Raw genomic sequence first — 25,599 nt, 5'->3', positions numbered from 1 at the left:
TCAATGCATCAGCATTTGCAATCATTTTCCCCAGTTTGTACATGAATGTATAGTCATATGAGTTTAGCATGATGCTCCAGTGTTGCATATGGGGAGACAGAATAGGAGAAGTGGGTTTGTCCACAGTAAAATTCCAAGAAGGGATTTGTGGTCTGTTTGGATTTCGAATTTGCAGCCATAAATGTAATTGTGAAATTTTTTAACTCCTGCAATGATTGCCAGTGCTTCTTTATCAATCTGTGTGTAGTTCCTCTCAGTTGAAGTCATTGTTCTTGAGAAAAAAGCAAAAGGTGTGTCCGTGCCATCAAGCAATGTGTGACTGAGGACAGTGCCAACACCAAACAGTGAGGCATCACAAGTAATGGAAAGTGGCTTGTGCTTATCATAGTGAACAAGGACAGAGTCTGATGTCAGCAACTTCTTGATGCCCTGGAAGACTTTGTTGTGCTGGCAAGTCCACTTCCACTGAGCTCCTTTATCTAGTAAGCAATGAAGGGGCTCTGCTACGGTGACTTTGTCTTTCAAGAAGATGTGATAAAAATTGAGAAGTCCTAAGAATGCTTGAAGATCCTGTCTGTATTTTGGTATGGGGGCATCATGTATTGCTTTAACCTTATCTTCAACTGGGTGAATGCCAGAAGCATCAATTTGATATCCCAGAAAGTTGATACTGGAAACTCCCAGTTGACATATCTCTCTCTTTACTCTGATACCTGCTTTATTGAATCTTTGTAACACTTCTCTGAGTCTCTCAGTGAGTTTCTCTCTAGATGGCCCCATGATCAACACATCATCAAAGTATGGAACAACCCCAGGAATTCCTGTTAGCATTTTCTCCATGAACTGCTGGAAATTTCCTGCTGCCACAGAAATTCCGAATTGGAGGCACCTGACATGGAATGTTCCAAGGTGTGTAATTATTTTTTGGGCCTCAGCAGCCTTGTTATCCACTATCAATTGCTGATAGGCTTGAGTGAGGTCAGGTTTGGCAAAAACCTTCCCTCCTGCAGGAACAGACAGCAACTGGTCCTGCTTAAGTGCTTTATTAACAGCGTACTTGTAAGCCCTACAGATGCGAACACTGCCATTAGGTTTTAAAATGGGAACAATTGGTTTGGTTCAGCTTGTATGTATGACTGGCTTGAAGACCCCTTGCACAATTGGCCGATCTAATTTTGCATCAGTTTTTGGTTGCATCAATTTTTGGCCTTTCCGAAGGCTCAGAAAGGTATGTTCTAAGTCTTCATACAGATAGGGGCTATCGCAAGATCCATTTGGAACGTTACAGGTGGGCCTGAGTAAGTTCCTAATTCCTCAGAGAATACCTGGGGAAACTCCCTTGCAAGGGTTTCCAGACTTTCTGTGTAGAGACTGTGTATGCCTTGAATACTAGTTCCCAGTGGTAAGAACCAATTTCTCCCCAGAAGACTTTTGCAGGAACCCTTAGTGACAACGAGGGGTAAATGCTAACAGATCCGTACTGGACATCTACACTGCAGCTACCCAAAGTTTTCACAGTCTGTCCATTGTAGTCATGCAGGTGACACTCAGGTTTCAGTAACTTGGGGAGAGGGTGCAGAAACAACTGGAAGAATGTATTTTCATTTATGAGGAATACTTCTGAACCTGAGTCCATTTCCATTTTGCACTTCTTTCCATATATTGCCACAGTTGCAATCATCTCAGAACCTTGAGTTTCAACAACACCAACATTTTGAATCAAATATAGTTTTTGTACCTCACATTCTGGGGACGACTCTAATCTGTGAGTGGTTTGGGAGTGAATACATTTGCCACAGACTTTTTGTCTCCTGGAACTGGCCTTTGAGTGGCAAACCCTCTCTATGTGGCCCTTCTTCTTGCAGGCATGACACTCTGCATTCCTAAACCTGCACTCCCTTCATCTATGTTGGCTGCCACAGCTCAAACATATTTGTGGATTAATTGGCTTATGTGGTGCTGTTGGTGAAGGTATAATTCACTGAATTTGCTGGTGATGATCTGATTCTTGATCTTTTTGGAGCAATCGGACATTGCTGGAAGACACCTGGCAAATTTCTCTCACATTATAGGATGTTGCTTCAGCTGCCAAGGCTTTTTCTTGAGCAGTAGCCAAGGTCAAATTTGGTTCATAGAGTAGATGACATTCGATTGCTTCATCTTGAACTCCACAGATAAGATGGTCGCGAAGCAGGCCATCCAGGAGATCACCGAACTCACCAAATTCTGCAAGGTGATGGAGCTCGTTGGCCTTTTGGTCCCATTTAAAAAAATGAAATCTCTGCAGGGTAGCAGATGGCCTTGGACAAAAGTGTGCCTTTAGCAGGGCAATTAGTTCAGCAAAAGACTTGGTGTTTGGTAAGGCAGGTGCTGTGAGGGAACAAGCAATAGCAAATGTTTTGGCCCCACAGATTGTCAGGAGGATCGCATGCTTTTGTTCTGCATTTTCCACTTTGTTGGCTTCCAGGTAATAGGATAGCCTTTCTGCATAGGAGTCCCAAGAAGCTGGTTGGCTTGCATCAAATTTTGGCTCGCATCAAATTCTTTTATATGCCCCAGTGTGGCTATTTTAACTAACATCAGCCATAATAGAAACAAAAGAAGAAGAAGAGCGTCATAGCCCAGCCCCTGGCACAGATCTTTGAAAACTCCTGGCGCTCTGGTGTAGTGCCCGAAGACTGGAAGAAGACCAATGTGGTGCCGATCTTCAAGAAAGGGAGGAGAGTGGATCCAGCTAACTACAGGCCCATTAGCCTGACTTCTATCCTGGGGAAGATCTTAGAAAACTTTATTAAGGAGGCCATCCTTGAGGGACTGGCCCAGGCTAACATTCTAAGGGACAGCCAGCATGGGTTTGTTGCGGGTAGGTCTTGTTTGACCAATCTCATTTCCTTCTATGACCAGCTGACCTATCACCTGGACAAGGGAGAAGAGATTGATCTCATATATCTGACTTCAAAAAAGCTTTTGATCTGGTATCCCATGATCACCTCTTGGCCAAACTGGCCGGTTGTGGCTTTGGCTCCACCACGATCCGCTGGCTGGGAAATTGGCTTCGTGGTCGGACCCAGAGGGTTGTAATTGACGGCAGTCACTCACCGTGGTGCCCTGTGACCAGTGGGGTCCCTCAAGGCTCTGTCCGTATGAGGGACCCATACTGTTCAACATCTTCATTAACGATGTGGACATTGGAGTCAGGAGTGGACTGGCCAAGTTCGCCGATGACACCAAACTTTGGGGCAAAGCATCCACGCCAGAAGATAGGCGGGTGATCCAGGCTGACCTGGACAAGCTCAGCAAATGGGCAGACGAGAACCTCATGGTGTTTAACACCGAAAAATGCAAGGTTCTCCACCTTGGGAGGAAAAACCTGCAGCACCCTTATAGGCTCAGCAGTGCTACGTTGGTTAGCACTACAGAAGAAAAAGACTTGGGGGTCATCATTGACCACAAGATGAACATCAGCCTCCAACGCGATGCTGCGGCTAGTAAAGCGACCAAAATGCTGGCGTGCATCCATAGATGCTTCTCGAGCAAATCCCGGGACGTCATTCTCGCCTTGTACTCGGCCTTAGTGAGGCCGCAGCTGGAGTACTGCGTCCAGTTTTGGGCTCCACAATTCAAAAAGGATGTGGAGAAGCTTGAGAGAGTCCAGAGGAGAGCCACGCGCATGATCAGAGGTCAGGAAAACAGATCTTACGATGACAGGCTGAGAGCCATGGGACTCTTTAGCCTGGAAAAGCGTAGGCTCAGGGGTGATCTGATGGCCACCTACAAGTTTATCAGGGGTGACCACCAGGATCTGGGGGAACATCTGTTCACCAGAGCGCCCCATGGGATGACGAGGTCGAACGGTCACAAACTCCTGCAAGACCGTTTCATGCTGGACATAAGGAAGAATTTCTTTACTGTCCGAGCCCCCAAAGTCTGGAACAGCCTGCCATCGGAGGTGGTTCAAGCACCTACATTGAACACCTTCAAGAGTAAATTGGATGCTTATCTTGCTGGGATCCTATGACCGCAGCTGACTTCCTGCCCTTTGGGCAGGGGGCTGGACTCGATGATCTCCCGAGGTCCCTTCCAGCCCTAATGTCTATGAAATCTATGAAATCTATGAAAAAAAGACTTCCCTCTGATTACAAAACACAGCCGGGTCTCAGAATATTGTTCTCATAATCTAGGGGTGTCTCTTTCAGCAAAGGATCCCATCCTTGTCGCCAGATGATACGTTGTGAGTTCAGCAACAACACTCTGGACACCGCTGTGTTGAACTAACAGTTATTTATTATTATAATTCTCTGGAATCGTGTCCATGATGGATTTTAACAATTGCCCTCTTTATATGTATGCAGAACTTATACTTGCTCTGCCTCTGACTTGAGCCAGTCCAGTCCTGTGGAGGGCGAGGAACCAAGAAAACCTTTGGCTCCTCATGGCAGAGAATATGGAGTTCCCAGTGCTGCAAAACTGCCACAAAGCAAACTGAACCCTGCAGTGCTGAACGTGAGGGCTTTGGCCTTAAAAGGTACAGTACAAGGAAAAGACAGTAAGACATGACAGCTGCCCGTAGCTCTGTTGCTGAAGACAGCTGAAAATGATCAAAGCATGTTGTGCTCTGACTAATCCTGTTTTTTACTTGCTCCAACCTGGAACATCACCTGTGCTGAAGACTATGAAGGGATCTGCTGTACAGCTGCTATGACAGAGATGTACTCCGTAAGCAAGGGCTGTATCTGACGGCAGTTTCCATTCACTCTACAGATTCATTGTACTGCTGGGATAACAACCAGGACCACAGCACTACAAGGAATGGGGCTATAGGTATTTTTTGGGTTGACGAGCATATTTGTGCTTCTCGGTGAGAAAATGACTCAATTACACATGTTTAACAGGGAATGATTTTTTTTAATTAATAGGTAATACTGTTAGGTATGGTTTGAATATAGATGTTCCATGAAGATAGATGTCTGACTTTATCTTAATACCCCTGTTACCCCTGGGATTACTCTGTAGTTTTCCAACAAAAACTAGCTGTGAAAGGAGAGCTGTAACTCTTCCATGCTTCTGAATCTTATTTGAGAATAAAGAACTTACAATGGTTGTGTTCTGGTTTGTTTTCATTTTATGTGGTTCTTCCTCATGGAAACCTGATGAAGCAACCTGTTTTCCAAAGGTGTTGGTTTCTTCAGTTGTCCACAATAGATGTCCCACGTAATTTTTCCCCTTGATGGTTCCTTTTGTAGCCTGTGTTGTTTTTGCTTTTTGATAGTGGAATATTGCTTAATTAGGGAGGCAATAGATATTTTTGTGGGAAATTAAACACCTGGGTGAAACAGAAATGACAACTGTGTGATGACTTCAATCATTGATGCTAATGCCCAGGACATTATCATTATATGACAAGGTACATATTGCTTTATAATTTATCATAGAGTTTTTCTTCCCTTGTGAAGCTTTGAAAATGCCTTAAAATTTGCCATGAGCTCATCCAGTTTGAGAACTGGGTGTAGGGAAAAATTGATGGAAAGTAGTTGGGTGTTTGGTTGATAGCTTTATTGACACGCTCCCTACCCCATTCTAAGGCTGATTTTTTTAGGCTACAATCAGTGCAGCTTTTGATATCTTCTGGAAATTACCAAAATTATGAAAGTTGCTTAAGTATTTTAAGAGATAGTCTCAAAATACTGCATTGTGGCACTAGGAAATATCCAGAATTACTGAAATTAAAGATATATAGAATCCTTTTAATCATAGTTAATATTACTTTTTGTTTCTGTGGTTGCAAACAGAAATGTCTGCTATAGAAATATGGGTCACACTAAGAAATGGATTGTGAGACATGGAAAACTTGTTATCTGCAGTGGATTCACAACTGAAATATTGGAAGTAAAAATGTAATGGCTGGAAATTGATTTGGGGAAAGTCACTACTTAGAACTTTCATAATACCAGGATGAATACTTACTGCAGTAATATTCCATTTGCTTGGAAAACCAGTCTCCTCCCAACTTATATTGCTATTTTATTTACAACCATGCACATGGCTGTATTGGATGTTGAATAGCAGGAGAAGCCATGACCAGAGCTATAGAATCACCAGAAAACAACACTGAAAGCAGACTGAGGTGCACCAGAATTATCACATCATTTCAGTCAAGCTATGATCCTTCTACAGCTAACAAACAGGCTGCCTTCCCCATGAAATGATTTACGGCAACATTCTCACCCTTTATTTTATGGGATGAACATGCAACTTCTTGTCATGGAACACCTAGAGCAACTAATGATATGGAGAACCCTGGAAAATAATGCAACCAAGCAAGCAGCAGCTGTGCTGAAATCTGGCCTTTGACCAGCTAAGGACACTTACAAATAATTATACTTAACTTCTGGAATTTATCCTTTGTTTTTAAAAGTCTAGATGTAATGTTTAAGTTGGCTGTAGCCCCCACAGTACATATATATGTGAAGTTAGCTGTATGCACAGGGACTGAAAATCACACCATGGATGTACCTCGTAGTTGATGCCTAGTCTACACAAACTTCAAAGGGTTTGATTAACATCATTTAGTTAAAACAATACAAAAGCCAAGGTGAGCACTCTGATAATTTCCGCTAAAAAAATGGTCTAATTTGGTTTATTTCTAACATGTACCTAATCAATGTAAGTAAATCAGAATAAGCTTATTTTGAACTGAACTAAGCATCTAGTTTCATAGTTTCATAGTTGGTAGGGTGGAAGGGACCTAAGCAAATCATCATCCTGCCATGGGCAGGAAGGGATGCTGGGGTCAAATGACCCCAGCTAGGTGGCTGTCTAGCCTCCTTTTGAAGACCCCCAAGGTAGGGGCAAGCACCACTTCCCTTGGAAGTTGGTTCCAGCTACTAGTCTCCCTGACAGTGAAGTAATGCCTTCAGATATCTAGCCTGAATCTACTCTCAGTCAACTTATGGCTGTTGTTTCGGACTCAACCATTGCCTGCTGGCCCCCTTGGCAAATGTATAGGCAGCCACCAGATCCCCTCTCAGCCTTCTTTTGTGGAGGCTGAACAGGTTCAGGTCCTGTAGCCTCTCCTTGTAGGGCCTGCCCTGCTGCCCCCTCATCATGTGAGTGGCCCTTCTCTGGACTCTCTCAATGCTGTCCCCATCCCTCCTGCAGTGCGGCACCCAGAACTGGATGCAGTACTCCAACTGCGGCCTGACCAACGTTGCATAGAGGGGGAGGACCTGCAGGTCCAAGGAGATGATGTATGGATGCATAACAAAGTATGGTTAGCCTTCCTGACTGAGTCCCCACGTTGGCAGCCCATGTTCATCTTGGACTCAATAGTGATTCAAGCTACTTAGGATTTGACACCATTTCACCTAAAACAACTTAAATGAAGCCAGTTCAGTTCTGTCTGGAGACATGGCTTTTGAACTGCTGGCACTGCATGTTTTCAAAATTAGCACTGATAATCTGAATTAATGTAGGAGTGTGCTGTTAGCACACTTAATAGATGTGGTTATCACAGATATTCAGTTCACTGTACAAGACAACAGCTGATACCTGGGTCACAGTCAGTAATATATATACAATAGATCTGCCTCACACTGCATTATGACAGCTCCATCTACCAAACAGCGTACTTCTGAACAGGTTGATAGGAAGACAGAATATTTAATAGTTTAGAAAAGAGAGAGACTTTTAAAGCTTTTAAGAAATAATTAGAAGCAAGTACTTCTTTTAAGATTTCACAAATATATATTTAAGTACCTGTTGATTGTATCTTCTTAAAGATCTGTAGTTCCAGGAGGTTTGGCAAACTTCTATAGCCGCTGTGTGAGGGCTTCACCAGCATTGCTGTAGCAGCAAAATGCTTGTGTCTGTGTGTGTTTGCAGGGGGTGACAGTATTGCTGCTAGTGCAAAGATTTTGAGGTGTTTAAAATAAAAACCCTCTCACACTAGAAAAGAGTTGGCACTTTATTAACATTTTAAACTAATAAATACATTACTGACAGCCAATAAATTATTACAATAACTAAAATTCTACTAAATCAATGGACAGTCACTCTTCATACAAAATTACAGTTAATACAGTTTGGGCCATCAAACATGCAAGGAAATGATTGGGAAAGGAATTGGGGAAAAGAAAAATTTTAGCAGACTTCAGTGTTCCTTCAAAAAAAATCGGAAATGCTGCAGAGGATTAGAATTATGGGGGCAAAAGGTGGAGGAGTTATGGATCATAACTGTCTATGAATAGAATGAAATGGTATCAGTCTAAAAGATTATTCTCCTATTAAACTGGAGCGAGAAAGGAGGGTGAGAAGGGGAAGTGACTGAGAAGCTTAGTCAGGATGATGCGCAAAGTCTTGGAATAAGAAGGGAGAGAGCAAGAAGTATAGAATGAAGGATAGATTAAGAAAAGAACAGATTCTGCCTGTTTTTAAGAGTCCTTTTTGTTTCCAAAAATAGGGTCAATACAGTATCTTCAAGGACCAAGTTTGTTAGGATTTTGTGACCATAAGCAGGGTTAGTTTTGTGGCAACCCCAACTCCTCTGCACCAGCTGCATATTACAGCGCTCTATTGTGAAGTTGGAAATACATTTGTGACTCTCCCATTGCCCTGTAAATGCTGGGAATAGAGGTTGTGGTGGAAGAGACCTGTCAAGAAGCAGGACTCTCCTGTGAAGTGAAAGGCAAGTGAAGTCAAGTACCCTGCTTCAGATGTTTGAGGTTCCTTCCCTTCTCTCCTCTCCCCTCTCTGCTCCCCCCCAGCCCTGCCTTATTGCAGTAGGTATCATGGGCCACTGCAGTTGGCACTGTTTAAAGCATAAAATAGACCTGAAACCTAGTGTGCTGTCCGATCTGTCAGTGCTGTTGTCAGTATGGCAATGCAGAAGCAGATTAATTTGGATAAGGAGGCAGTGGTGAGCGCTCTCTGTGGGATGGAGGATTGTTGACACAGGCACTTATTAACGTTGTGTCAACCATGTGTGGTCACCAAGCTGCTTTCTAAAGGCACTGTAAGGAAAATGTATGGTGGCAACCCACTCCACCCCTTCCCTGACAACCTGGCATGGCCCTCATCCAATTTTCAGGCAGCTGAGTGACTTGGAAAGGGAACCAAAGGGAGCTTTCACCTCAACTGCAGCACAGCACTGTTCTGGCTCATTTTACTCATACAGATATGACATACAGATGTTGCTTGCATTACATCATAGGGCTGGGCGAAACAGCAGCATTCTGCTTCAACATCTGTTTTGACAGAGCAGTGTTTCATTTTGAGTTTCATCTTGTTTCGAAAACACTGTTCCATTCTGTTTCATTGAAACGGTTTTGCTGTTTTGACACTGTTTTGACGTTTCAGTTGGCTGGGGATGAGAACTCAGCCCAGTTCAGTTCCTCTGAACTGTTCAGTCCTCAGTTCAGTCCTGGGATCGCAGTGCTGGGGTGGGAAACTGAGCCGGGCTGAGTTCCCTTCCCCAGCCCAATCACAGCCTTGGTTCTCCCTTGTCTCCCACCACCTGGCTGGCTGCTTCAAAACTTGAAATGTTTAGAAACCTTTGAAATATTTCAGCTGCCCTTGTTTCATTTTGAGGCTGTTTCGAAGCCCTTCGCTTCATTTCGATTTAGCCGTTTCTAGCTTGAAATGAGTCGAAACAGAGTTGAAACAAAACAGCCAGAGAAATTTTGCACAGCCCTATTACATAAGGCCCAAGGCAGGTCACTGCTCTACCCCCACCCCCTGGTTGTCTCATGACACAAGAAGTTGGTAGCTTGTCTTACTCTGTCATGATGGCTGTGGAGTTCAGCTGCCAAATTTCTATTCAGCTAATAGAATTTAGCTGAATAGCTAAGTTCTATTCAGCAATTTTCTATTCATTCCTCCTGATGGCATGCTCTTCTTCTGGACTCATTCCCTCTGTGGGAGCCACCTCACTTTTTCCTGGACCTTCAGGGCATCTCATGGCTTTGAATTTCCTGTCTTTGGAGGATTAGCTTACAAGGCAAGGATCCTACCCACTGCTTTGGCAGAGCTTGGGCTGAGGTGGGGAGATGGAATAGTGAAAACACCATTCCTGTCTCCTAGACAGAGGCATAGCTGGTCAGTTGTGCACCCTGGGTGGCAGTGGCTAGGCCACCCCTTAAGTCAGTATTTAGGACTGCTTAGTTAGCAGTATTGCCCCAGCTTAGTTATGGGACTGCCTCTAGATTCTTCCCAAACCATTATACCTGAGGATACAGGGTGCTGGCTAGGAAGTTTCTCTCTTCCTCAGATTACTAGAGCAACAGGAAAGTGGCATATGCAAGTAGAGCTCCTGGGTAGGTGCTTCTTGTCCTGTGAGGTTGTTGCTGGACTGTGCCAGTGGCTCTAACTAGCTTTCAGGGATGTATTTCAGCTTGACTGGCTTTCCTCTGCAGCCATTTCCTTCATAAGGAAAACCATTTCCTTCAGGAGCACACTCTGCTCAGCCTCTAACTTTGCACCCTTAAAGGGTGTCACATACATATGAAGAAACAGTTATGTGCCTGTGAATCAGAACTGGAAGAAATTATTTCTGACAAACAGTAAATCTGCTGAAATACAGAGTTTTGGAAGGAATGAAATGCATTTCAAAATCATGTCACATTTGGCAACAAATTTTGGCAGAAAAATGTGGAAAAACATTCAAACATGTCTAAAAAGCCTGTTTTGGCACTTTCAAAATTTAAAATCTCTGGGAAATATTGTTTATTTAATTTTTTGCAAATTTTGAAGCTTAGCGTTTCATTTGGGAAGGGTTTTTTCTTTAGGAAATGACCTATACCGTCTCTTATTAAAGGGCTTTTAAAAAAGGTTTGAAAATGCAAAAAATAAAAGAGAGAAATTTGAATGAAGATTTCTGTGCTGAGCAATAATTAGGATTATTTTTGTTGTACTTAATTGAAAAAACTTTGGTTTTCTAACTGATTCCCTCCTCCCTGCCAGTTTTTTTTATGTGGTTTGGTTTGGTTCAGGGATCAAAAACAAACCTATTATCCTTTATTTGCTCAGCACCATAAAAAGTGGGGGATTTACTCCCATAGACCAGGTGGAGGACTGCAGAGGCATCATATGGGAAAATGTAGTTGGGGCAGTGCTGTCTTCATCTCCTCTTCCTCTGCCCTCCCAACACCTTCTGGGTTCACACAAGGCAGCCTGCAGGAGCAACAGGAAGCTGCAGAGGGGCAGTGTGTCATGGAGTACAAGGTATTCTGAGAATTGTAATTCTCTAGAACAGCAGTAGAGTTTGCTGCTGCTGAGGGGAAACCTTCATCCCCCTCCCCCCTTGTTTTTCCTGCTGAAGCCCATGTCAAGGTGGCAAAAAACCCCACTGAATTTGGCAGCAAAAATGGGGTCAACTCTCCCCACAGCAGCAGCAAAGTATTGGTACTCTACAGAGCTGTGATTCCCAGAATGCCTTGCACTTTGTGTCACTAGAAGGTGTTTATACACATGCTCTGGGAGGTGAGAGCCGTTCTTATTGAAGCACCCAGAGTGTCACGTGTATCAGTGTCCTTGGGCTGAAAAGTGGCTTTAACTAAAGCTTATTGAATGATTAATTGAGTCTGCTCTGACATGCTGTAATTATGGTATGTTGGGGCAGCTTCAGTGTTTGTGTATAGGCACCCACAACAAGCGCCTTCACTGGCTGCTTCCTACTGCCCAAAAGTGCACGTGGAACAAAGGTTGGTGCGGGGGCTACCTGACAGCTAGCCATTCACTAAAGCACCCTGGTGCCTCAGTCAGCCTCTCCACAGCACGTTGAGCCAGAGCAGCTTCAGGCTGGCAGGCTGACCTCCCAGGCCCTCTGCCACCCTGGGCTGATCTGACCTGGCTCAATGTGCTGTGGTCCTGGGTGTGTGAAGATGCAGCACCTGGGAGCAATAAACTCTGGTGTGATATGTTTATTGCTTCTAATTAATTGCATGTGTAGATGCACACAGCATGTTTGGATCTAACCCTGAGGCCTCTGCTTTTCATCACTGCACTAGTTCTTACAGGCTTTTCTGCTCAATATGGCCATTTCATTGCTATCATTACTGGATGCAACTCCATTGGTCTCAGTAGAGTTGCCTCAGCTTACACCAGCAGATCAGTGGTAAGTTGAGAGCCGGGAACTGAACCCAGGTCTCCTGACTCCCTGCCCATTACATTGTTTTGCTTTCAGTTATAGTATTTCAACAATACAGCAGGGGTAGAGAGGTGGTGTTCCATTCTGAAACCATCCTCCCAGTTGTTTTGATCTTCCTCAGGCACTTTTGGAGATATTATAATATTTGTGATAAAACATATAAAGGTAATGCCCTACCTACAAGCTATCATTTTTTTTACAAGGAAATAAAGCAGTTATCAGTCTGTAATCACAAGTCACTTGATGTTTCCTAGTGCTACTTTGCCTTGGATTTTGATGCTGGATCAGTGCAAGACCTTACATTATGAGGTGTATTTGTATAACTCTTATATACAGATATACTTTGTATATTTTTGGAAGTGGGTGATAGCTGGAGCCAGGACAGTATGAACAGAAAGTTAATTGTGAAAGAATCTCAGTTGAATTTACATGTTGTTATCCAATGTCATTCTACTGCAGGTGGTGGGAGGTAGAGATGTTCTGCAGTACAAAAACAAAGACTTCATTCCTCCCCTTCTGCCCCAGAAGCCAGGCACAGACCTCCAGTACCAGTCAGATCATACCAGGTATGTCACAGTGGTCATGTAGTTTGTGGTGGTGCAGACCACATGTGCTGCATATACAGACATTTGCTGTTCTGCTAATCCACAGCACAGCAGATTTTTTTTTTTGACATTAGGCAATCCTGGTATCAAAAAAACCGATGCCAAAAAAAAAAAGGGTGGTAGGGTGGTACACGTGGTGGCAGCATGTGCTGCCTGAAACCAGAGCTTGGCCAGCCAGAGCTCTGGCTGCTGGCCAGGCTCCATGTGCCTGGATTGCCACTGCTGGAGCCCTGGAAGGACCCCAGGTAAAGCTGCTAGGGCCAGCCCAGGTGCTGGCCCCAACCTTCCCTACCTTGCTTAGGGCAACTTGCTATGTGCCAGAGCATTCATGCAGGGGTTGTTTCTGGGGAATGCAATTTCCCACTCATGGGAATGCACCCTAGCATATTAATAGCTAACATCCCAGTTCAATATCTGTCTAACTGTAACAAGGTCACCATCGGGTACAGTATTAAAACAGTTTCCCAAACTGTATAGCCTTCATTTACTGGAACAGTTCAGGACCTATCAGGTAAAAATCAAGGAGTCAAGTAGGATAATAGATCCCACTGAGGAAGCCTATTACCCTGCCATACTTTAGACAGCTGCTAGCAATGCTGTTAGCTCATTGGTCTCTAGGAATGGTTACTGTCAGGATGGATCCAAGCAGTACCTACCCACACTGATCAGATCTAAACTCCTCCTCTCCACACATAACTAACTTTTCTTTTTATGTGTCCTGTATGACAGAGCAGGGTTTGAAGGTTACTATTTCTATGACTAGCCCCAACAACCCACAGGCAGACTGCTCATTTCAACCAGTATTTGAGATATAGAAAAAGGCACTTCTGTTAGTCCCAGTACTGTACACAAGAATGAACAGATTGGTGCACCCTGAGGTGGCTGATATAGCTGAGACCATAACAGCTGCTGCTGGTGGCCATTCAGAGTCTGAGGCACAGCAAGGCAAGAAGAGGAAAATCAGTCTAAATGCTCAGAAGGATGGAACTATCATCACAGAAGGTGGGGAAGCTAATGGGCTGCTCTAAACCTGCAGTGCCCTTAAGGCACCGCATCCAACATGGGAGCTTTCACAGTCTTGCTGTTCTGCAACATCATGTGAAAGGAGATGAACACATTTAACTTCTACTGTGCCAGCTTACTTTTGGAGTTCTATCACATAGGAATATAGGACTGGAAGGGGCCTTTGATTCATCCATTTCAGTTGCCTGCATTTGTAGGCAGCCATATCATATAATCCTGTTTACATTAATCAAGCTCAATTTTACAACTCTATTTTGGATTTTGTTCTCCCTATGCCTATTGATGGTGCCCAAGTAGTGAAGTGATCTTTCTACAGGTCTGGAAACATGAGTTTGAGCCCATCTGGCCCTGTGCCAAAGGCCACCCTACTCAACCCTGCTGTAATTGGCACCTGTGGAGGAGACAAAGGCAGCTGGAATTTATGCCAGTCTCACTGCTCCTTTCTGCACCACTGGCTATGGAAACTGGCTTGCCTTAACGATGCTAGCCTTATGGGCTGCTGGGCTTGTGAGAACCTGGGACCGTGACTTCTACTGAAAGAGGCTGTTCCAAGTACATTTCATTGTCACAAATGATAGGTAATCTGATTATTTAGCATGGATCCCCTGCAGTGTCTTCCACAGTGCTTGAGACTTGAACTCCCACCAATATTTCAAAATCAAAATTTCAGTAGCCCTAGCATTAGTTAGCAGGCAGCTCTTTCAGTCTAGAATTGCTCCTGCTTCTTCTTGTCATTCAGTAACTTGGACATAGCTTAACTTGTGACAAGTCTCTCTGGGTTGTAACAGATTTAAAAGGAGGCAATCTTTCAAAATCTATCACTACCCAGAAAATGGCAATTAATAACTATGCCTAAATTTACTGCAGTTCACCATATTTCAGCATGGGTGACCTCTAGTGTGGCTTCATGACTTCCTGGTTTGACCACAGACATTTCTACAATAGATTCATTTTTATAATCACATTTCTAGCAGAGTCTTTGGAATAGTTTCTCCATGGGAGATGGTGGAAAACTGACCAAATGATTAATTTGCAGCTATGCACTAGAGAAGAGACTGTAAGGAAAAGTCTGACGGCTGGATCATTTATGTTGCTTTGATTCTGGTCTACACTCCCCAGTCTATATACAAAGGTGATAGTGTAACCTCCCTGTGTTAAAGACAAGTTAGCCTTTAAAAATATATGTGAATATTCCAACACATATACTTGCAGTGCAGTTTTATTGCTGGGGTCCAAATGGTGCTACCCTTCTGGGAGTTGTAACTTACTATCTAATGGACACCTCTACATGTGCATTAATGCACTGTGGTTACTGCACATTGTTTAGTACTGGTAATAACAGGTACTAACTAAATGCACAGCAACTGGCACTACTGTGCAGTAGTGCCAGCATGTGTCTTTTAAGAGACACTAATGTGCTGTAGATTAATTCTACTGCACATTATCACAATAGCATGGCTTTCGCCATGGTGCACTAATCTGCAGTAGAATTAGTCTACTGTGAATTCAGCATCTTGTGTAGATGCACCCAAAGAATCCCACTGATATCAATGAGACTGTATGCAGTAAGATACTATGGTAAGGGAGTAAGCGTGGCACAACCATCTAAGTACTTATTTGCCGCCTCCAACTCCCTCATTAACAAAATGTTTTTCAGTGTATGATGAAACCACTGTCTCATCCAAGCTGCATTTTCATGGAAAACCATACTAGCACACTCAACAAAGAGAACTAAGTGTGTGCATACTGCTGCACATAGTGTGGGCCAAATTCTCCATTAGTGTAGTTCCACTGATTTCAATAGATCTGTGCTGATTTATATCAGCTTGAAGATCTGAAGCCAATTGGGAGCCTCTCTTCTTTTGCCTCCCTGCCCCCTGCTACTGCCAGCTCTTCTCAGGTTTGCTAATGCTAATTCTGCATTCTGGAACTTTCAGGTGATGACCATCTTCATCTAATAATTTGAGTAATTTAAAAAAAATGTATCTTCCAAAATACATTAAAGGAACAGCAAAGAATCTATGGCAAATTTCCATACTAGCTTCAACATTCAGCTAAAATCATTAGTTGATTTTCATGTCTTTATTTTCTCTCATAACCTAATTTGGTTGCAATGGTACCAATGTGATACAAAGTCTATATTGTTTATGTGTGTATGTGTTGCAAGTAAAACTAATTCTGGGACTCCAAGAGAGATGAAGGTAGAATGCTGCAGTGTAAGGAAAGACCTATTTATTGTTCAGTAAAAGGGTTTTAGGAAAGGTGGACTGTATTTTTACATTTTATTTATATGTTGTACATGTAATTATTGCTATCACTTAAGTAAACAATAAGAATTGGGTAAAATGTTGTCTGCACAGGGCAACCAATTAAAAAAGAACTGGAAGGAAGGATGGTGATTGCTGATGAATAATGCCATTTTGGAAGCAAAGTCTATAAATACACAAGGGGAAATGGAGGAAGAGCAATTAAGTGATCTGCTCAAAGCCACAGAAAAGCTCATGTCAAGAGGGGCAGAATTAGCACTCACAGCTCAGAAATGAGAGCCCAAACTGCTTGGCCATAACTATGTGTAAAGTGTAATTGTATTATTATAACAGTGAGGAGGCTCCCATGTTATTAAGTAGTGTAGTTCAAGTTGATTTAAATTCTGTTTACTTCACCAACATTATCCAAGAAATGTCATATGACATCAGCAATTACATAAGGAGTGAGGAATCTAAGGCAGCATACATACATTTAAAAAAAAATCCATCTCTTCTTTTAATGGAGTATATTAAAGCAGCTTCCTAAAATATCCTCCCCTTACCCCCATCAAGGTGTGAAGTAATCAAAAGCGACTGACTCCCTTTAAGGGATTATGGATGAGTTCCTGCTCATATTAAAAATGCAAGGGAGTTTTGCCACTGATTTCAGTGAAGTCTAACTTTCCCCTAGGTTTTGAAATGCTGCTGAAGATGATTTCCACTACACTTTTTTTCTCACTTACTGTATCTCCCCATCATGTCATCATCATTATGCAAAGCTGTGGGAAATGCCCAGCAAAGGCCTAATTGAACTGTAAGCTTGGATCTATACTTACTTGGGAACCTACTTCATGAATAAATGATCAGGTGAGTGAGCGCAAGTCAAGATTTTATGGACGTGCACCAGTCAAATAAGCATACAAATATTCCAATTAGGCATGCATTGATCTGTGCATGCAGGGCAAAAATGCAAATGCTTGTGTACAAACACAGGAAAGATTGCAACGGCAGCAACATTTGATCAACTACTGCTTGAAGATGGTGTTTATGACTAACTCTAGTATTATTCAGGAGAAAATCCTACTGTCTTTATTGACAACTTTTGCAGCCAAAATATCCTGTTAATCTCACCGGGTACTTTGCTTGAGTAAATTCTGAGTTCGGACCATAGAATCAGCCCTGTAAGATCAATCTGTGCAAAATACATGAGACACAAACCATCTGCTGTAAAGAGCAAGAGTTTGCTCTGACCCACCACACACTATTTTAATCTTTCTAAATCTTTGAGCATCTGATTCCAGGTAAAACTTTCATGGGCCTGACATGCTGCTATTCTGCAATCAAGTAGTGTAACTTACGTGAGCACAAAGTGGGTGGAAAACTCTATTAATCAGAATGGCAGCAATCTGCACTCTGTGCGCTTACAAATGATGACACAGGGTGCAGTGTGGCAGAGAATTGGGCCCTATGAATTAGCACCATCTAGAGTAAGAACAGATTTCATTACTCTGCTTACTACAAAGGGTAATACCCCACCCCCAGCTAGGGGAAAACCCCCCAGCTCAAACTGCAAGTGGTACTATTGCTGCTTCTGTTACAACTCAGTAAAGGCCAATGCTTTTCTACTTGCTGTCAGTCAGATAAAGTCTTTGGTCCTTAACATTAAGTAAGTTTAGCATTTTGTTTGGGGCTGAATAATTACACATGAGATTAGAGACCAGTGTTGTACATTAAAGATCATTAGATAAACAGATGTTGCTCCACAGAGTCATTGTTCAGATTATGTGCATCTCCTACACTATATTAGTACACTTCCATGGTTATAACTATGTGTTGATTATAATATTCAGATTTTTGGCCCTAAATCGGGAAATCAAAATCGATGTTGCACAATGGCAACATTTTAGGATTGATATCATTTTCTCCATCCCTTGTCAAAACACCCCTCAAAACAAGAGTTATAGTTGTCTTTTTTTCTTTTGATTTTGCGAAGTTATTTATCACCTTCCAGAAGCCCTTCAATGTAGGAAGAACTACAGGGTTCTTCAGGGCATGTTGCCTTGAGCAGTAAAACAAGTTAACTACACAGCTTTCATTAGGCTGCAAAATTTTTATTTTACTAGTACAACCTCAGTGAAGGAAGAATGGCTCATCCGGTGTTGCTGGTCTAACTTTCCTGTGGTCTTCCTGTCTCCACACTGTCTGCTTACACACTGAGTTCCTGGTCCTTCACAGACTTAACCATGTCTCATGGGTAGTTCCACTGATTTCAATCACAAGGTAGTAATACTAACTAAACAACTGAATAGGTCTTTGCAGTATCAGGGCTCAAGGGATTTTCAAAAGGGGCCAAGAGAATTAGACACCACATTCCACTGATTTAAAAAAATCCCAGTTAAAATAAGTGCAATTATATGTGCATATCTTGTATCCATGAGTGGTATCCTGTTGTTTTAGATCTAATACTGTAGAGGGTGCTAGAATTATACAAAACTGACTATGGAGTTAGTATCTATGAAAGTAGATACAGGAGGTTTAAAAGCTGGAAGAAGAATACTAATCAAGCTGCCTGACTCTTCATGAATGCTGTTCCACGGGGAGGTATTTTTGAAGCATAGGCTGAACTTTGTTTTATGGCTATGGAGAGAAAGAAGGCTCATTCTTCTTTGCCAGCCAAGAGCAAAGACAAAACTACAATGGAACCATTGCTGTTATTGTTGCAGTTACCTGCCCTCCCAGGCAGTGACTGTTGACTACACACAATAATAAATATTATTTAATACTTTAGATTTTAGAGATATGTTAGTTTGGGCTGTGATCATTTTGTAATGCTTTTAAAAATATGTGATTTCCTATTCATTTCTTATATCTTGAGGACACTGTTTGGCAGAATTATTGGTGCAGGTTAGTCACAGATATCACAGAAGCCCTTGGAAAATCTAAATTTCCTGGACTGAGACTTTCCAGTTCTTCATGTATCACTCTTTTCCTCATCTGCTTCCCCCCCCCCAACCTTTGGCAACTCATTCAGATCCTTTTCCTTCCTCCTTTCCAACTTCAGTCTTCTGTTCTCTGCTCTTCACATCTTTTCTCTTACAGTTATCACCAGCCATTTTCACCATGCTTGTTTCTTTCACTGATTGCCACCTACTGAAGCCAAACTGGCTATGCTGACCAGTTAGGCCAGTCATCATTTTTGGGCCTGGGGACACAAGCTGAATGAAAATCTGGGTCTCATCTGTGTCAAAGGCACTCCAGAATACCCTGGGAATGAGAGTTCACGAAAACTGAATACAGAACTCATTCAAGGATCTAAGCCTGCTCTGGGTCTCTAGCATGGCATTTATAGCACACTAACTGCTGTAGTATGTTGATGGAATCACACTGTATTGTAATGGTCTTTAAAAGTAATGTGAACTTGAGTCTAGGAGAGGAACCCAATGTATACAGCTTTTAAAAGAGTAGAGGTCTGGTCTGGCTCTTATTTTTTAACAAACCAGTTCAGCATCTTTAGTTAGCAAAATGGAGGGGGAAGAGGTGCAGGGAGTAGCCTAATACAGGTGACCCTCACCATTCATGGGGGATATGTTCCTGTGATCCCTGTGAATGGCAAAATCTGCGAATAGGCAGCTGGGGAGGCATGGCTCTGGTGGCGGCGGCTGGAGCATGGCGGGGGCGGCAGGAGCGTGGCAGGAGCTCTGGTAAGTGTTTAAATTATATTTAAAATGTGGGTTAGGCATCCACATATATTTGAAACTGCGAATGCTGAACCCGCAAATACCGAGGGTTTCCTGTATTATCCTTCTTAGCCAACCATCAGCTTTTGGGCCATGAAAACCAGTATATTTTCTGTCACAGAACTTGACCTTGTCCAGAGCTATCAGGTACAGGCTCACACAGATCAGAATCACAGATCAAGCCAATGGGTCCATGTACAAAATGACAGATCTGTGATACAGAGCTAGGGATCAGCAGGATCCCTCTTGTCCTCCCTTCCAAGGCAACATGATACAGGGGATCCTGAAATGTGATTTCCTCTCATTGATGCCACTTGGGATGTCCACAAAGTCTTTTAAGGTGGAGCTTTAAGCTTCCTCAGAAGTGCCTGTCAGCAGCAGTAGGAGCATGCTGAACTCTGTATCTCCTCTCATGCTACTGTCTTCACTTCAGCTGCACACTATCACTGCAAGGACAAACACCCAAGCACTCTGGCCCCTGGTGGTGGCAGCAAGCCACTGAATCACTGCCAGGTTTTATTTTTCACTCTTATACCTGCAGACTTTGTTCTTCTGATCCTCATTAGCCCCCCTGCTCCATCTTACTTCACTCTCCAAATCTGTCCTCTGCACACCTGTCACCCTCCACTTCTGTCCCTCTTTCTTACATTCTCCCTTCCCACTCTATTGCTTTGATCATGTTAGCTTCCTGTTGCCACTCCCATAACAAAGCTGCCTTGGGTATAAACCAAGGGTGCTCAATCCCCAGCCTGCAGAGCCATGTCATCAAGCTTTCAGGGCTCCCCTTGGATCCAAAAACCTTGGCAGCAGGGGACCTGCCAAAAGAAGTATGAATTGCTGTTTCCCAGACACCAAATTTCAGAGCCTGTGGGGATCCTTGTTGGTGGCTGAGTGAATGTAGCTTGAGGGTGTGGGGCCAGTCCAATGCAAGGTCCAGTCGGATGCATGGGGCCTGACTTCATGCAGGATCCAGCCCACAGACCTTCCTTGCACCACTCATGGCATGTGGGGCTGGAAGGTTGAGCACCACTGGTTTAAACAACTCATGTAATTTATATATATATATATATATATATATATAAAAATTATGGTTAAAGGGAATGTTTATAATTTTTTTCCATATGCATGTGCATCTACATAGACAGAGCAGAGAAAAAAAGTCTAAACCAAAATCCCAGGTCTGAACACTACTGAAGTAGATGCATAGTGAGCTATAATTTTCTATAACAGACTAAACTCAACACTTAATTAGGGTCTCAAACTCCTCACTGATTTTTAGCCCTCACCCTACCTGCGACTACAGCTCTCTGGTAGAAAGTCAGTCCTTGCTACTGTCCCAGTTTCTGGTGGTATGGCTGTTGGTTCTCCTGGCTTCAGAGGCCAAAGGTCAAATTAAAGCAAGGCATCTGTTGACCAAATAAATATAAATAAAGGCAGATTATTTTCTTCGGAATCCTTACTAACAACAGTAGCTACAGAATGTTCTTCAGATATGAGGCTGATAACTAAAGGACACTGAAAAATGTTCCACAAAAATGTAGGACTCCTTTTTCATGGTGACAGGGGTGTGTGCTAACATAGGTAAACTGCATGTTTTGGATAGGTCTAAAGAAGCTAAGAAATTTCCAGCAGATTTTTAAAGAAATTAGGTGCCTAAAGATGAAAAGCACCACTAGGCCAGACTCTTTTCTTTCTAAGTGGTCTTAGGAACCTAAGTGTGATTCCATTCTATCCTATTCAAGTCCAGAAGATCCATTAATGCAGCTACTTTTGTAACATACCTTAAGACTGAGTCATAAAAAAGCAAGGAGAAGGAGGAACTACCACTTTTGCATTAAGTGTTTTCCAGGGACTTGAGCTGGAAGGAACAAAATAGCATTTAGGCACTTAAATCCACTTACACACCTAATAAGTAGAACAGAATCTGGTCCTCAGTGTGTTTGAAAATACATGTACTCCAATTTGCAACTTTACATGTCTAAATATGTTTTAAAAATCTGCCCCTTAGCAACTTTGTAATTGCTGAAGGTGATGGTAAATTTTAAAAAGTGGCTATAGGATATAGGAGCCTCAGTTCTACCTGAAAACTGGTGAGGCAGTTTAGAAGCTTAATGCTTGCTGACAATCAATAAGATTTAATCTCTTATAGGTCAGATTTTTAAAGGTATTGAGGTGGACAAAGATGCAAACAGGAATACAGTGAAAAGCTCCCTGGACACTTCATGCCCAGGGATTCCTTTTGGGAATGGCCAATGAAAATTGCCTTTACACTGGGAAATTTATTGCTGATGTGAATCTGGCAGAGCTGGCTCCTGTGTCATCCACCTGCTTCTGCTCAAGCTTAGGGGTGGGCTACCTGAGGAGAGAGGGCACAGTGTGCATAGCTGAAGGCACCAAGGAGCACAGTTCTGCCATGCTAATTCTTCCAGGCTTAAGATCCTTTGGAGTCCTAAGGGCAGTGATACAGCTTACAGCAAACCCCTCAGATAGTGGCATAACTTGGGCACTAGCTCTGGATGTCGATTCAGAGAGGATGCCAGAAAGGCAGGCCCCAGGAGCGTGTGCTGCTGCAACAGCTGTGTTGGGAGCTTGTGCCAAGGCACAAGTGGCCCATGCTGGCATTGCTGCAGTCTTCACGGGGAGATAAGCACTCCCTCCCAACACTGCCCTGGGCACCAAAATTTAAAGTTACACCTGTGGCCCCACATGATCTAACTAATGCTGGTGTTGGGCTGGCACTGCATCAGGAAACCATAACTAGTTTCCTGATAGACCTGTGCTGACCAGAACCTGGATGCAGGAAAGAACAGGGCCCAGTGTGTATTTTGTTTATACTTAGTCATACCAGGAAACGTACATGATTCAGAACTTCACTCGGAACAATGCTTGTTGCTAATGTCTCGTTACATGAGGGTTGTTAAACAAATATCTAGCAGTTGCCCGGTTACAGTACAGTAGCTCTGCAGTATCAAGTGAAGAGAATAAGGATATATGTAGAATCAGAATGGGTTATTGAAAATACTAGAGAAATATTTTAACGTTAATTTTGAAAACTTGAGGTAAAACTGTTATAGGTAACAAACATTTTACAATGCTTAGTAGCTTCTGTTACTGGGCCTGTCTTAACCGACACCAGCAAACATCATTACAGCTGTTTCATGTATCCAAATATTTTTCTAAAAGAAAAAAAATCTAGGATCAAACTGTTGTCTCTGTTTCCTAAATTGACCCTTTCAACTTTGGAATAGAAGCTGGTGCCAGAAAGTGCCTCCAAAGTGATTACCTTTCATCTGGAGTATCCAGAGAGAATTTAAGAAAAACATAAACAACAATGGAAATTAAAATATACCTCAATTTTAGGCAAATAAAAAAGTGTTTAAATTTCAGATTTTAATTTTGATGTAAGCTAGTCATACAGCTCTGAGAAATTGATTTTGTTTTCATGAATGAGCCTTTTTTGGCAGCTGAAATGCAGAGATAGTTTTAGCTCCCTCTGCGGTATCATGAACACTGGCTGCCATTCCTGAAACTGAACAAGGTGAAAACAGATGTAACAGAGGAATTTTTTTTAAAAAGGGGTGGCTAGGGGAAAGCAGACCTTTCTTCAGAGGTTCTTGGGGACAGAAAAAGGAGGGGATTTTATGTAATTTTTTATCATCTTCTCCATCTTATCTTTTGGGAGTGGGGGAAGGGTAAGAGAAACCCATAAACCTGAATGGGAGTGTTTCCAGGTGTACGTAGGGAGAGGAGACAGAGAAGAAGGGTTTAGTAGAGTCCGCATCCGCGCAGGTTGTTGGCAATGATAACATCTGTCACCGCATCGAAGACGAACTGGATGTTGTTGGTATCAGTGGCACAGGTGATGTGTGTGTAGATCTCCTTGTTGGGGGACTTGTTCTTGCTCTCATACTGAGACTGGATGTAAGCCACAGCCTCTGTGAAAGAGTTAGGGCCTAAAAGAGAATCCAGAAAGATTGGGGAAAGCACATTAAAACAATTCTGAACACCGGGCTTGAATCAGTTTTTACTAAAGACATGGACATGTATTAGCATTTTGGACAAATATGGTTGGCTTTTTACTGGCCTGTTGGGCTTCCTAAGCTATATTCAAAACAATCTATGCCACTGATTCCCTGAGTAAAGATAAGTGGAGTTACACTGGTACAAAACTGGAGCTGATGCCACTGTGGGATTCCACTGTGTGATCCCAGATATGGTTTTGTATATTATAGTGTACTGAGGTAAAATGTATGGGCAGTCAGTGATGTAGAGGATGAGGTCACTAATCATTAAGTTCATTCTGAAGAAGGAAGTAGAAGGAATTCTATGCAATGTTGTCAAAAAACAGTGATTGCACAGGAAAGGGGACAGGCTGTTCATCTTCAGAGTGTTCAAAATTTGGTGGAAAGACATGGTGGTCTGTTTTTACAAACGTTTTTACTCATGTTTATGAAAAAATCATCCCCTCTTTTTGACCAGTGTTATAGTTTGTCATTTTATTTTCAAATATTCATGAAAATTGTTGTTGACATTTCAGATGTAAAAGAAAATGGGATAGATTTTTCACAACACATTTCATGTGCAATCTGAAACTTGTTCACAAACAGAGTTCCTGTTTTCATTCAAATCTAGTGGCTGTTTCATGTCACTGCAGCAGTCACCTTTTTGGTGACAGTACAGCTCATGCTATATCAAGAAAATCACTAGGTGTTTGCATATGTCTTCTGTATATAAAGGCTTTTAGTACATATGTGTTTATACTGATCACATTTTGTTTTAAAAAGTTCAGCAGGGGGGCAGCACGTAAATATCCCGTTTTCCTGTTTATTTATTTATATTTTCCGGGCCAGATTCCAGGGTAGATAATTCATTCCATTTCCACACGATTCCATTTGGTCAGGCCATGTGCCTAGGTTCTTAATGTTTGTCTGGAACTGACAATCTCTGTAAAGCAGGGGTGCTCAGCATCTGGCCTGTGGGCCAGATCCAGCCCACACAGCCATGTAACCTGGACCTCAGAACTCTTCACAGGTCCAAAAACTTGGCGGCAGAGGAGTCTTAATTGCTGCTTTCCTGCTGCCAAATTTCTGGACCTGTGGGGAGCCCCACTGTCTGGATAGCAGGGCTCTGCATGTGTGTTGCCTCAGTCCTGTGCATCTGTAATCTACTCTGTGTAGGAGATCCAGGAACCTACTCTGTGTAGGATCTCGCCTGTGGACTGGCCCCCATGCTACTCCTTTGTCCCCTGGGTCCAGAAGATTGAGTACCACTGCTGTTAAAGTGTTTTCATCTGTTAAGCTCCAGAGGTGACTACATTTTATTGCTGGTGGCATGTGATTTTTTTAGTGAAGAATTCCAGGGTCCTCATGGGTTGAAGTTGAGCCATTATTACACATTATTTCTAAATAAATAAACATTATTATATATTTTCAGAGAAAGTCCCGTATGTGGCTGACTTTTTTAAAGTAGAGTCTAAAGCTCTTATTCAACTGAGCACTTAAGCACATGTTCATGCCCATTTTTGTTGTCAGTGGAAATTAAGCCTGTGCTTGCTGACGAATGTGTGCTTAAATAAAATGCTTAACAGGGACCTGTTTCTACCCTAGGGGCTCAATAAATATTACAGGGATTCAACTCCCATATTATTTGTTTGTCATGCCAGTATGACTATAAGGGATTTTTTATGAAGGGAAAATTTGTCAGCACGCTGCTTGTCAGCGTAAGGATTTAATCATCGGATTCCCACTGAGAGCAATGGAGGATCAATAACTCTGACTCATGATAAAGTGCACCCCTGTGATTCTGATACTGCTTTGCTAAGTATTGTGCATTAGTTAAAAGCCTAG

At 42.6% G+C, this 25,599-nt stretch overlaps 1 protein-coding gene across 2 annotated transcripts in view; it reads right to left on the bottom strand.

Annotated features, from left to right (window-relative positions):
• GNAO1 (G protein subunit alpha o1) overlaps positions 1 to 25,599 on the bottom strand; it is a 408,671-nt gene that overhangs the window by 38,733 nt on the left and 344,339 nt on the right. The window contains exon 8 of one of the 2 annotated variants that reach the window (XM_090063851.1): positions 7,957 to 23,706. The exons of the other annotated variant lie outside the window; for it this stretch is intronic. Within the exon in view, the coding sequence (XP_089919977.1) occupies positions 23,519 to 23,706 (188 nt within the window). The 3' untranslated portion in view covers positions 7,957 to 23,518. Of the gene's footprint in view, positions 1 to 7,956; positions 23,707 to 25,599 lie in introns of those variants that run through there. 2 annotated transcript variants of the gene reach the window in all.

The sequence above is a fragment of the Crocodylus siamensis genome, chromosome 9 (genome assembly GCF_052110815.1).
Source record: "Crocodylus siamensis isolate JL-2025a chromosome 9, ASM5211081v1, whole genome shotgun sequence".
Lineage (NCBI taxonomy): Eukaryota > Metazoa > Chordata > Crocodylia > Crocodylidae > Crocodylus > Crocodylus siamensis.
The sequence above is the reverse complement of the archived record's forward strand: the minus strand, read 5'-3'. Positions and strand labels throughout refer to the sequence as shown.